This window comes from Nesoenas mayeri, assembly GCF_963082525.1.
Source record: "Nesoenas mayeri genome assembly, chromosome: 18".
Taxonomy (NCBI): Eukaryota; Metazoa; Chordata; class Aves; order Columbiformes; family Columbidae; genus Nesoenas; species Nesoenas mayeri.
In genome coordinates, this window is record NC_137566.1 from 2384526 (window position 1) to 2396917 (window position 12392).

The 12392-nt window shown below is 60.1% G+C and overlaps 2 protein-coding genes across 4 annotated transcripts in view; one reads left to right on the top strand and one right to left on the bottom strand.

Annotated features, from left to right (window-relative positions):
- Window positions 1-12157, top strand: FBXW5 (F-box and WD repeat domain containing 5). Of its 3 annotated transcripts, none has more exons than XM_080355779.1 (10): window positions 1-171; window positions 269-482; window positions 2601-2758; window positions 3344-3518; window positions 4357-4505; window positions 5794-6274; window positions 9018-9165; window positions 9687-9899; window positions 10336-10588; window positions 11470-12157. In XM_080355779.1, the coding sequence occupies exons 2-9, from the start codon at window positions 290-292 to the stop codon at window positions 10580-10582; spliced, it is 1764 nt and encodes a 587-aa protein (XP_080211905.1). In that variant the 5' UTR covers window positions 1-171; window positions 269-289; the 3' UTR covers window positions 10583-10588; window positions 11470-12157. The 3 variants fall into 3 exon arrangements, with proteins under 3 accessions (XP_080211905.1, XP_080211906.1, XP_080211904.1); XM_080355780.1 differs by having other exon boundaries at window positions 11984-12157; XM_080355778.1 differs by lacking the exon at window positions 11470-12157 and having other exon boundaries at window positions 10336-10624.
- TRAF2 (TNF receptor associated factor 2) overlaps window positions 10772-12392 on the bottom strand; it is a 26551-nt gene continuing 24930 nt past the window's right edge. The window contains exon 11 of the transcript XR_013922997.1: window positions 10772-10903. The gene's annotated coding sequence lies outside the window, so the exon portion shown is untranslated. The remainder of the gene's footprint in view (window positions 10904-12392) is intronic.

A 12392-nucleotide genomic window follows, 5' to 3' on the forward strand; every position in this document is an offset into this window, starting at 1 on the left:
CCTCCTTTGCGTTCGAGCTCTCCGCCCTGCGGCACGACGCGGCGCGGTGATTGGAGAAGGGGCACCACCGAGACGGGCGGCCAGAGCGGCCTGCGAAAGCCGGAGCGGAAGTGCGGGGCGGAGAGGCCGGAAGCGCCGCGCGAGGGAGGCGGGGGCAGCGGAGCCGCCGAGGTGCCGAGCGGGGCCGGGGGCGCTGGGGGAAGCGGGCGGAGCCCGGGGGTCCTAGGGGGTCCCGGGGGGGCCCGGGCTCACTCCCGTTCGCTTGCAGGCGCGGCGGCAGGATGACACGATGGCGGCGGGCGGCGGCCCCCTGGTCCCCGACAGCGTCCTGCTGGAGATCTTCCTGTACCTGGAGCCCGCGGACGTGCTCTCGGCCGGGCGGGCCTGCCGGCAGTGGCACGATGTGGCCCGCGACGAGTTCCTCTGGAAGGAGCTTTTCTACCGCTACTACGGCGTGTCCCGGGACGTGCCGCGGCACCCAGGTGCGCGGGGCTGCGCGGGGTGGGAGCCCGCCCCGCTGCCCGTGTGTGTCCCCGGGGTGCCGGGGCCGCCCCGCGGTGACGGGGGAGGGGGCGATGTGCGTGCGAAGGGCTCTGGAGCTGCCCGAGCCCTTCGGAAAGGGGAAGCAGATGGATCGAAGTGCTTCGACTTTCCGTTTGTGTCACCGAGAGCTGCTTTCCCAGCTCCCGCGGCAGGTGCTCCCGGAGCCGCCGCACAGCGCGTCTGGAGCGGCCGCGGTCCCGAGGCGCCGCTCCCCGCGCTGGGCGCTGCTGGCGCTTCCTGCTCGGGCCCGACCAGCAGGACTCTGCTGCGGGCTCTGTCCCTTTCCGTCCGCGCGGGGAAGAGCTGCAAGTGCACATTAGCTGATCAGACTATTTCCGTAAGCCGCAGGCAGCAGCTGCAGCCTGGCTGCAGGGGGAGAGCACACGTCCCCGCTGTCTGGAGAGGAGGTGGGTGTGCGCCGTGTAATTGTACGGTGGGTAAATGCCAAGGCAGGAACTGACCCACTTTGCAGGGGCAGGTTGGACTTGATCTCATCCTCAGCTCGCAGTAGGGAAATGACCCATCAACAGTCGCATCGACTGAGCCCGGCAGGGCCATGGGTACAGCTGGCAGGAGTTGTGCAATCACAGGGCTGTTCTGTGCTGGGTGTCTGGTGCTGGAAGCGGTTTGGTGCGCTCTAGGTGACCCAGCGCTGTTGCACCAGCTTAGACAGTGCCAGGGTACTGCTGCCAGGACCCCTCGCTGCCAGGGGTGTCTCTTGGAGGCTGAAAAGCCCGTTCCCAGCACGCTGCAGGGGTTTGGGCTCCGTCCTGAGGATGTGCACAGGGCTCCTAGCAGCGGCTGTGGTGGAGGGAATTGGCTTCTTGATCCTGAGTTGCAGTTGCTACAGAAGCACAAGAAGAAACGTGGAGGATGAAGCAGCAGGAGCTGCTCCCCACCCCACAGTGCGGAACACCAGTGCAAAAGGGCTCTGAGACAAGGTGCGGATGGGATGACTTGGGCTGTGCGACTTCGCTTGCGCAGACCCTGGGAGCTCCCCGGGGCTGGGGATGTTCCCGTCAGGTTTTACCTGTGGCTGTTTGACCAGGCGGCTTCACTCCCAGCCCCGCCAGCCTGCCTGCCCTGGGCAGCTCTGTGCTTTGGGGAATGGTATCCAGGTCTTGGGAGTGGAAATGTTGGGATTGCTTGGCTTGGTGGGGTCTGTCCAGACCCCTCCCCAGCTGGATGGGCCAGGACCACGGGCCCGGAGGGGCTGTGTCAGCTGCTCCCTGCCTGCAGGTGCCTCCTGGGCTGCACCGAGTTCCAAAAACCCTTCAGTCCTGTTCAGTGTAATGAGGGAAATTGGCCCTTATCCATATACATGTCTAATCCTCTTTGCTTCCTCAGGATTTGCTGCTGCAAGAAGTCTGTAGGCTGCCTTGCCAGGCACTTCATTAAAAATCTTCTTTATTTGTCTCTTTATTGGCTGCTGGTGACTTCCCTGAGCGAGCTCCCGGCTCTCCTACTGCCCAGCTCCTCTTCTGTCCTGGCACGCTGCAGCCAGCTCTCCTTCTCTCTTGTTTTCTCTAGTCTCTTATCTCATGGAGACATTTTTCCTGGTCTCACAGCCTTTCTGGAACATTCTTGATTCTGTGTTGGACAAGATAAAGATAATCAGAGCAGAGCCCAGTAACCTGGAGCTGCAGCTTCCCTCTCGTCACATGATAGATGTGTTTGCGTTGTGCTGGAGCACGCCTGCAGCGCTGACAGCTGCTCTGTCCTGAGCGAGGCTTTTCTTAGGTGGCAGCAGCTCTGCCCTGGGTGTTTCTTGCAGGGCCTGAGCTGCTTTAGGAAGCAGTAACACGGTGGGGAGTTGTGTGTGTACCGAAAGAAAATACTTTCTGTGTTTGGGGTTTGGGAGGCTGCTGAGAAAAACACGCAGCTCTGCTGGCTGGGCTGCAGCTGCAGGACCTTGGCGCCAGCGCTGCTCCCGGCACTGCCAGCAGCAGCCCAGACTGCGCTTCGTTAAAGGCTGATTCTGCGGCTGATGCGTTTAGCCCAGGTCTGTCGCGTCCCTCCACTGACACTCTTGTGTCGTGTCCCCACTCGTGTTCCAGCTGCCGTCTCCTGGTATGATGAGTTCCAGAGGCTCTACGACACCATCCCCTGCGTGGAAGTGCAGGCCCTGAAGGAGCACAACGACCAGGTCTTGCACCTCAGCTTCTCCCACTCCGGCTGTTTGTTTGCATCCTGTTCCAAAGACTGTACCGTGAAGGTAAAGCGGCGGCGCAACCCTTCAGCTTGGCTTTAGTGGGGCTGAGCACGAGAGCAGCCTCTGGGGGGTCTGTGGAGAGGCTGGAGCAGGTGGCCCTGGACTTGAGCTGGTTCCTGCAGACACTGAGTTGTTCTCAAAGCCGCAGAACTAGTGACTCTTGCAAACGTAGCGCTGAGGGCTGTGGGTTCCAGCTACAGCCCTTGTGACGGTGGCCAAGGCTCTGGCTGCTTTCTAGGTGCAAATCGCTCCCCTGCTGTGCTGTGGGTCTAACAAAGAGCGTGGAGATCATGATCCACTGCTGAAGGTGTCTTGCATGAGTGGTTGTCCTGGGAGAAATCCCTCTGAACATGTTGAAGAATCCAGCTGTGACAGTGTCATCTCCTCGGCTGATGGAGCAGCCACGTATTGAGCTGCTCCCCAGAGCCACGTGCTGTCGGGGGAGCTGGCAGGGGAGTCGGGACTGGGAAGCAGTTAAATAGGGTCTTTGATATTTTCTTGTGCTGGTGAGTGCTGGCAGAACAGATAAAGTGGTATCACCCTCAGGCTTCTCAACAGCTTCCTGACTGTTTGTGCATCTGTCTGTAGATCTGGAGCAATGAGTTGGACATCTCCCTGCAGCACAGCTCCAACATGCGGCCCTACAACTGGAGCTACACACAGTTCTCCCAGTTCAACTCCGATGACTCTCTCCTCCTGGTGTCAGGAGTCTTTGTGGGGCCTCACAACTCCTCGTCAGGAGAGATTGCTGTGATCAGCATGGGTAAATACCGCTCTTGCCTCCACGGGGCTTCCTGAGAGATGTGAAATGGTGGGTGCTGGGGTTCCCTTCCCCTTCAGGTGTGCGGTGGCCTTGACCTCTGCTTGTCCCACCTTCCACCGTCTGTGCAAAAGGGTCCCGATCGCAGTTATGTAGGGTAAACCTTTCAAATAGCCCAAACCCTGCTCAGGTCACACATCATCATCTAAAGGCAGTGTGGCCTGTATTTATTCTCACTTCTGTCCTAAGTGAAGCTCTGGGCACGCCGTGAGTAATCCCGGTACCCGTTCTCCTGAAGGCACCGTTTTGGCGTGAGTGGTGCTCGGCCCACCCGAGCTCTCCCGTGGCTTTCTGTGGCAGGTTTATCTGCGGCTGTGTCGCCTCTTCTGTGAAACTCCATAGTCGCAACTGTCATCTCCCCCTGTCTCTGTGCTGCAGTCCCACTGTGCCCAAAAGCCAGGAGTGCTGCCAAGGGCACAGCTGTCTTCAGAAAGGCCCCAAGCCTCAGGGGAGGGAGGGGAGAACTTCTGTTCATGTTTGGCTTGTTCTTGTCCTTGGGGTGTCTGCTTTGGGCCACACTTGGAGAAAGGCCACAAGGCGAGATTGCTCTCTGGTCTGCCCCTTGTATTTTGGTTTCCCTTGTGCGTGCTCTCCCCACACATCTCCATAGAAAAGAGAAATAATCTCTCTTCATAGCAGTGTTTGGGACTGGGTGGTGGTTGGGCAGTGTCCGCTCAGCCTCTCCTGCAGTGACCTGAACCCACTTCCACATCGGCCTCAGTTTCCCCAGAGCCCTTGTCGGGAGCCATCATCTCACGCTTGTGTTTCCTCTCCCTTCCAGAAAACTTCACGCTGCTTTCCAGGGTGAGGAATAAACCCTATGATGTGTTTGGCTGCTGGTTGAATGAAACCAACCTGATATCAGGCAATCTGCATCGGATTGGGCGGATCACCTCCTGCTCGGTGCTGTGGCTGAACAACGCTTTCCAGGTGAGGAGCCTTCATTGCAGCTCCACAGGCTTCCCACTGGCTCCTGGGGAGGAGAAGCTGCGGAGGAGCCGTGAGCCCTGTCCTCCCTGTTTGTCTCCTCTGACTTGCCCTCAGGATCCTGAGCTTGAGGCAGCCTGGCATGTGGTTTCTCCATGCTCAGTGCTGTGGTGCCTGTTGCAATATTCCAACTCTACTCTCAGATTCCATTAACTCCTGCCCCATTAATTGGGACGAGGACTCTCCTGCAGTGCCCTGGAGCGTGCTTTGCTCCGCAGGACAGCGGGTGAACCACAGCCGGGTTGCTGAGGTCCCTGCTGGTGTGAAGCTGGGCCTGGGAGGGCTGCGGTCTGGTGTGTGTCTGAGCCATGGCCGCTCTCCCACTCGGCAGCTCGGTGCCTTGTTCCCGGGAGCCAGAGGCAGCGGTGAGGCTGAGCCCAGCCCTGCCCGTCCTTGCTGACGTTTCTGTGGGGCAGGTGCTGCCTCTGCTGCTGCGATGGGACCTGGAGATCGGTGTGTGCTGGCCTTAGGCTGCTTGTTCATTCTGTGGCACTTGTGCTGCTCAGACTTGTTCCTTTTCTATGTTTTGCCTCTGTGTCAACGTCACAGCTGCGCACCCTGGCATTTTGTGCTTTTTAACATTATTGATGCTGGCCTCAGGTGAAATCCTCTGCTAGCAGAGACCCTTCCCATAACCACATCTCAGTGCTGTGCTGACACTGCAGTGTTCACTGACACCTTTACCAGGCGAGGAGGGACCTTGCCCACTCTGACGGGGTGCGTTGCAGCCACAGGCTGCCAGAGCAGTTGGGCACCAGGGACCTGCTGCCCGTGCCAGGTAGCGGTGACCAGGCTGCTCCTGCCAGGGACACAGGCAGACCCCAGCGCAGAGATCCCTGCTGCCTGCAGGCCAGGGGGACGGCACTTCACACTCCACCTGTGTTGATCAGAGACCTGTTCCCCAAATTCTTGTACAGTGCCAGCGATGACCTCTGGTGGGAAGCAGCAGCAAGGCTGCCCAGCCGCTGTGCTCCCAGCTCCACTGTCCTCTCCCCCAGGAGCTTTTAGTCTCTGTATGCCCACCTCCGAGGTGAGAAGGAGTGTAGTCCAGCTGGGCGGCTGCTCGGGCTGGTTCTGGTGGTCAGTGCACACGGAGCAGCGTGAGGAGAGGTTGCTGTGTGGCTGGTGGCTGCTGTGCAGGCTCAAGGTCTGTGCAGGTGGCCCTGGGTTTGGGCTGTAGGGTGACACTCCAGTGAGGTGGTTCCTGCTTACTTGTCCCTTCTGCTTGCAGGGCATAGAGTCTGAGAATGTGAATGTAGTGAAGAGACTGTTCAAAATCCAGAACCTGAATGCCAGCAGCATCCGGACCGTGATGGTGGCTGACTGCAGCCGCTATGACTGCCCAGACCTGCTCCTGGACTATGAGGAGCAGCTGGCTGCTTCCTCCACCTGCCCAGTCTTTGATCTCGGCAGTGACAGCGAGGAAGAGGAGACCAAGCCCAAGCAGACTCCGGAGCCAGACGTGCAGGAAATGCCGGATGACGGGGCTGTGACGGCAGAGGACGGGCTGCAGCAGTTCTTTGATGATATCATGGAGGGCCGGGTGAAGCCGGCCATGACCGAGACAGAGTTGGAGACAAAGGTGGCTGAGCTGTTTGTACGCACCAGAACTAAACCGCCAGAGCTGAACCTGCTCCCCACGGACAGCGACAGCAACACAAAATACTTAATCTTCACCACAGGATGCCTCACCTACTCCCCACACCAGATAGGTAAGGCTGTGTGTGAGCCCGGGGCACGCAGCCTCCCCGGGGTGTGCGCTGCAGCTGTGCTCCGAATCTGGCAAAGACCTGGTTTACTGGCTGCCCATTTGTGGTGGGAGCTGCAGTTTTGCTCAGGCTCTCCACACAGGAGGCTTTTGAGACGCCCTGGTCACTGAAGGGAGTTCCACCCCGCGAGCGCTTGCCTCAAGGTTGTTTTGTTGCTACCAGGCTTGACACAAGGCCATAAAAAAAAGTTGTGGTGAGGGCTGAGCAAAAGATCGAGAAGGAACTCATGACTGAAGGATGTCAGCCGGGAATTGCAGGTGGGTGGGTGCGAAGAGCAGCGGCTGCCCTGGTGGGGCACGTGGAAGGGCCTCAGTCCTGGTACCTTGTTGGGGGCGGAGAGGCCATCAGGGCAAGAGCTTGAGCAGCCTGGAGCTCCCGTGCATGTCACTTGTGCCTTGTCCCTCAGCTCTGGGAGACACAGCCCCATCTGTCCCCTTGCCTGCTGTGGGTCACCCTGTGGCATGGACCATTCAGCCTCAGTGGGACACTTGTCCACCCTGATTTGGTGCTCAGGGGGTCCTGGGGTGGCTTCTGAGCTGCCCCGGGGGGGTTCTGAGCTGCCTGGGGGTGTTTGTGTGCTGAGCTGCAGCCGCTGGTGCTCAGCCTCCCTGTCAGTGGGGACAAGGGACAGTCGCTGCAGTGGGAGGTGAGCAGTGGCGCTGCCCGTGACCTTTATGTGGGTTAGGGACTCTTGCTCATCCAGGGCTCTCTAGTTGAGGCATCGAGACTGGCAGAGTCTGGGTTTCCAGGAAAGCGGTGCAGTGATGAGCAGAAGTGGGAGCTCTGGCTGTTTCTCTGAAAGCCCCTCAAGCCAGCAGAGGAGTTCAGTGGAAGGACCAGACACATCAGCAGAAAGGTGGGGAGGGAAGCAGAGCTGCTTCCAGGCAACACTTCTGGAAAGCCAGACACTTTCAGTTCCTTTTGCTGCTTGCACAATTACAGCCTTGCTTTCCTGCTGCGGGCTCCTCCAACCTTCCTGTTAGTTAATCCCACACCAGTACAGCCCAGTAAGGCAGGGAGAGGCAGGTTCCAACGCTGTAGGCAACTTGGAGAAGAGTCACTTGGTCTTTGCCCGCCTAAACTAGGAATGCGACCCAGGCTGAGGGGAGCTCTGTCCGCGGCCCTGTCCACAGCCGGCTCTGCAGACAGACATCGTGGCCCTCGGCCCGTCCCCGGCGCGTGGCGGCTGCTCTGCACGACACAGACGCTGCGTCGTGATCCGCCGGGCTGGGCAGACGCTGCTTTGCAGGCCGGGCCCCGCGGCGAGCGGAGGCGAAGCGTGGTGCCGAGGGAGCGCCTGCCTTTGGAGTCGCCGACTTCCAGCGCAGCTCCCAGGGCCGTGGGTTTTGGTGCTTTGAAGTGCAGTGACTCCCTGGCCGGCAGCCAGGGCCTGCGGCACAGCCTGGCTCTCCGCAGGGACAAACCTGGCTCGGCTCTTCTCCATGAGTCACTGCAAAATGTTGTGTTCGCCCATCGGTTTGTGTGTAGAGCGGCCTTTGTGCATCTGCTGTCTGGCCCCGAGGAACCGATACTTGAAAGAGCTGGTTGTTGTGCACGTTCTCGCCAGCTGCTGGTAGGAGCCGTGCTCCTGGGCACCGTCACTGTCTGGCTTGATCTGCAGCACGTAAGCCCTTCTGCGGGAGTTGCCTCAGGAGTTTCCTTCCAGCTTCTTGTCCCTTGTGCTGGTGACAGGCTTGAGCCAGGGCACACCGCCTGTTCTGCTGGCTCGTGTGTGCAGGGCCACGTATCTGAGAGCTCAGCGCTGCGGCAATGCGGAGGATGCTGGTGACCCACGTCAGGCGGGTGGGAGAGCGAGGGTCTGAGCTGCCCGGGCGCAGATGCGGTGCTGTTGTGAAGGGCCTCGGACGTGAGGTGCAGCCGTGTCACCCCCACCTTGTTGGTTTGCTGGACAGGGCTGAGATCGAGGGTGCAGCAGTGACTCCCTCAGAGTGGTGATGGGATGTGCCGTGTTCCAGCTGCTCTTGGACTTGCTGAGGATTAATCCCACATGTGCCCAGGAGCTGCTGAGGCTCGCGGGATGTGATGTGGATGGTTTGTGTGTGGAACCTCTGTCTAGAGCTGACAGGGGAGCGGCCTTGACCCACAGCTTGTCTCCCTTTGGAAGTTCAAAAGCTGTAAAGCCCTTGAGCCCAGTTTGGGTTTAAGACCCGTTCCTGGAGCTTTCTGGGGCTGACTCCCACTACACTTGACAGTGGCAGGGAAGGTGCTGCCACAGCCAGTGTCTGCGGGGCCTTTCCCAGGCTGGATGTTGCGGGGGATGGGCACAGCCCAAGGGTTCTTTAGGAGAAAGGCCTTTCTGCAGCCAGAGCGTCTCCTGGGCCGGTGCAGCCTCTCTCTGCCCCCGAGCGCCGCGGGCGTGTGGCGCAGAGCGGCTGCACCGCCGGGCTGGCAGCCGGCGCTGGGCAACTCCCTGTCTGCGCCTGAACCTGCCAGCGTGTCCCTGCCGGGCAGTGTCCCCGTGTCCCAGCCAAAAGCACCACTCGTGAGAGCTCGGAGGAGCCCAGCAGGGACAGCCGGCCTGTCCCGGCCCTCAGCTGTGGCTGAGCTGCATCTCCTTCCTCAGCTGCACCAGGGGAGCCCGTTCTTGAAGCCCGGGAGCTCCCAGCACCCGCCGTCTGCTGGCAGCAGCCTGCAGAACCGCCTGACCCTGCTTTCTGTCCCCAAGGGATTAAAAGGATCCTGCCTCATCAGATGACGACCGCTGGGCCGGTGCTGGGGGACGAGAGGCGCTCGGTTGAGTTCTTCGACTCGCTGGATCACGTCATTGACGTCCACGGGCACATCATCGGCATGGGCCTCTCCCCGGACCACAGGTGAGTGTGGCGGGCGCAGGGCTGCGCTCGGGGGCCTTGTGGGCTGGACGGGAGAAGAAATGACTGTCGTGGATGGAGCAGGGAGCCTGCACAGCCCGCTCTGTTCTGTCATGTCCCATTTGTGTCCTAGCGCTCATGGTGTGTCTGTGCGGCCCCCGAATGCTGCCCCAGCTCAGGGCCAGACGAGGAGCCTTGTGAGAGCCGCGGAGCTGCCTGCACAGTGGGTCTTGTTCCCGAGGCTGATCAGTACACCACCATCTTTAAAGCTGGTTTTAATGGTGTTTAAACCTCGTTAGACGCTTGACCTTGCCCCTTGGGCCCACCTTCCCAATTGTGCTGGCCCTTTCCTTCCCAAACATAGCAAGAGGGGTTTCAGCAGCGTGTTTCAGCCTGATTGTAGTGAGCTGAGATGCAGGTTTGCTGAGGACCTGCATGGTCCCTGGAAACTGTGTTTCCAGCTGGGGCTGGTGAGCTCGGCTGCGTGCGCTGGGGCGCGGGGTGACCCCTCTGCTCCCCCCAAGGTACCTGTACGTGAACAGCCGTGCCTGGCCCCGGGACTGCGTCATCTCGGACCCGATGCAGCCGCCCCCCATCGCCGAGGAGATCGATCTGCATGTGTTCGACCTGAAGACGATGAAGGAGGTGAAAAGACCCCTCCGCGCCCATCGGGCCTACACGCCCAACGAGGAATGCTTCTTCATCTTCCTGGACGTCAGCAGGGACTTCGTAGCGAGGTGTGTGGCCACGGGGGTGGGCAGGGTCCTGAGGGCCTCGGGGCCGGCACTGCGGGACGGCTCGTGCAGACTGAGCTGGTCCGTGTGCTGGGAACGGCTGCGTGTTGTGGGCAGAGCAGGAAACGGGAGGTTGTAAAGAGCAGAGGGCCTGAGCTGGAGGGCACTGCTAGAGGCTGTCCGCCCTGGTCCTGCTGCGAAATCAGTGAGGAACGGTGAAATTTGGGGCTGTGGCTTGTTTGGTAGCAGGGGCTATGGGGTCAAAGGGACTCTGCAAACAGCCTCTGGATTCCAAAAGGAGCTGAAGCTCATGGGCTGCAGGGGGAGGCCGGGGCCGCTGGGCACCCTCTGCCTCCGCCTGCGTGGAAGGACGGGCTGGGAGCAGCAGGTTATCGGGGCTTCTGAAGTGACGTCCTTACCGGTGTCTTGTCCGCCGCAGTGGGGCAGAGGATCGTCACGGCTACATCTGGGACCGGCACTACAACATCTGCCTGGCCAAACTGCAGCACGACAACGTGGTCAACTCGGTGGCGTTCAGCCCGGTGGAGCAGGAGCTGCTGCTGACAGCCAGCGACGACAGCACCATCAAGGTGTGGCGCTCCCCTCGCGTGGTGCGCGTCCAGCAGGCCAGGAAGCTCCGGCCCAGGAAGCTGCTCTTCTCCTGGCTCATGAACCAGAAAAGCTGAACCCAGGTACACCTGCTCCTGCAGCTTCCTCACTGCAGCCACCTCCTCCGGAGCTTGCAGAGCTTTGAGCACTGCACGACAGAGACGAGCTCTGGGCACACGAATCCCATCCGCCGAGTCGGGAGGGACCCCGATAGCGGGAATTGCTTCCCCCTTGGAGCAGCCGCTTCAAGGACAGAATGTAAGAGCCGAGGGCAGTTCCTGGGCCCGGCGGGCAGCAGCCCGAGCTGGTCCCTGCAGGGTGGGCTCTCCACAGCTTCTCACGAACGCTGCTACTTGGTCACAGCTCTCTCGGGGTGAGCGTTGGTCTCTGAGAACAGACTGAGACACGTCTCCAGCGTTTGTACCGCGTGAGCTGGGGCCGTGGCTGATCCCACCAGAGCTGCTGGCTGCACAGCACTTGGCAGAAGCTGCAGCGCAGGGCTGTGCTGCCTTACCCCAGGACTCTTTTAATACACTAGTTTTATTAATGTTTGTTTGTCCCAGGCCTCCACAGGCAACTCGTCTGGGTGTGCTGAGAGCCCCGGAGGGTGGGGGCAGCAGGGAGGCTGGGCTGGGGTCTCGTGAGGCCCTTGGGGTGCAGTCAGGGCCCTGCCCTTGTTTTCTGTGAGCAACTATGTGCTGATGGTGCCAGTTTCCAAACTCGAGGGGGAAAAGCCCAGCTGTAACGTGCTGGCTTTGCCTCTGTCGTCCTTGGCAAAGCAGCACTTCAATAAGCTATGGCATGGGTAATGTATTTATTTTAAGGGATGGCTGTGAGAACGGCTGCTGAGTCTCATGGTCACTTCCCTCCCATACTGTTCAAGTTGTGGCACTTTAGGTTCTCTGGGTATGTTCTCCAGGGGTGGGTGTGGGCACCCGGGGTGGCTGGAGGTTTTTGCCCACAGGTGGCTGGGGTGACACGGCCCCTCCTTGGCCTGAAGCGACAGGTGAATGAGCTTCTCCCAGCCTGGGCTAATGTGCTGGGGGCTGGGTGATCAGCTCCCCGGGCTGCTTTGAGGGTGAAGCGATTACCAACTCCGTGTTTACTCTGCGTCTGTCCCTGAAGCTTTTCTCCCTGCAGCAGGTACCCAAGTGTCAGAGCCTAAAATTAAGCTCCTAATCTTGACTTGGCTGGGGCTGGGGGTGACCCCAGGAGCCGCTGTCACTCCTGGGAGCACCAGGGCAGTTGTCGGTGCCACTCACAGCCTGGGGTTGCAAATAGACTTACTGGAGGCAGCAGCTACTGTGCTGCTGCACCCGATGGCTTTAACAGCTCCCCTGGCCCTGGGCAGGAGGGTTTGTACCCTCGCTCTGCTGTGCCTCAACCGGTGCCTGTGGCTTTATCCACACCCCCCTACTCAGGTTTTCTGTCAGCATGGGCCTCCCAGAAATGAGAGTCCTTTGTGTGTGTGCTCACAGGATCCACATCCAGCTCTGTCCAGTCACACAGCGAAGGAACGGCCTCTCCCTTCCTGCTGCCCCCAGACTGTGAAAGCTCTTCTCCTTGGCTCGGTGCAGTAGTGAGCGAGGCACTGAGGGTTTATGTTTGTACTGAGTTTTGCTCTTCACTATGGCATTGAATAAATACTCTGCTAAAGCATCTTCGCAATGTGAGTTTGTTTTTGAGTTCTATTCTAGGGAAGCAGAACTGAAGCCAGAAGTGTCCTGCAGCCGTGCCCGCAGCAAGCGGGGGGACAGTGCGAGAGGCAGAGAAGGGCCCAGCTCCGCTTTGCCCGGAGGGAGGAGGAGGGACAGCCCTGGGGACGGGAGCAGCAGCTCTGGCAGCCTCTTCTCGGCCAGGGCTGAGCGCTGCCATGCGGGGCCTGGG

Bases quoted from the DNA above. Each gene is read 5' to 3' on its own strand.
- FBXW5 (XM_080355779.1), top strand. From the start codon at position 290: ATGGCGGCGGGCGGCGGCCCCCTGGTCCCCGACAGCGTCCTGCTGGAG. The intron at 483-2,600 runs GTGCGCGGGGCT...CTCGTGTTCCAG, and splicing joins GGACGTGCCGCGGCACCCAG to CTGCCGTCTCCTGGTATGAT. The intron at 3,519-4,356 runs GTAAATACCGCT...TCTCCCTTCCAG, and splicing joins GATTGCTGTGATCAGCATGG to AAAACTTCACGCTGCTTTCC.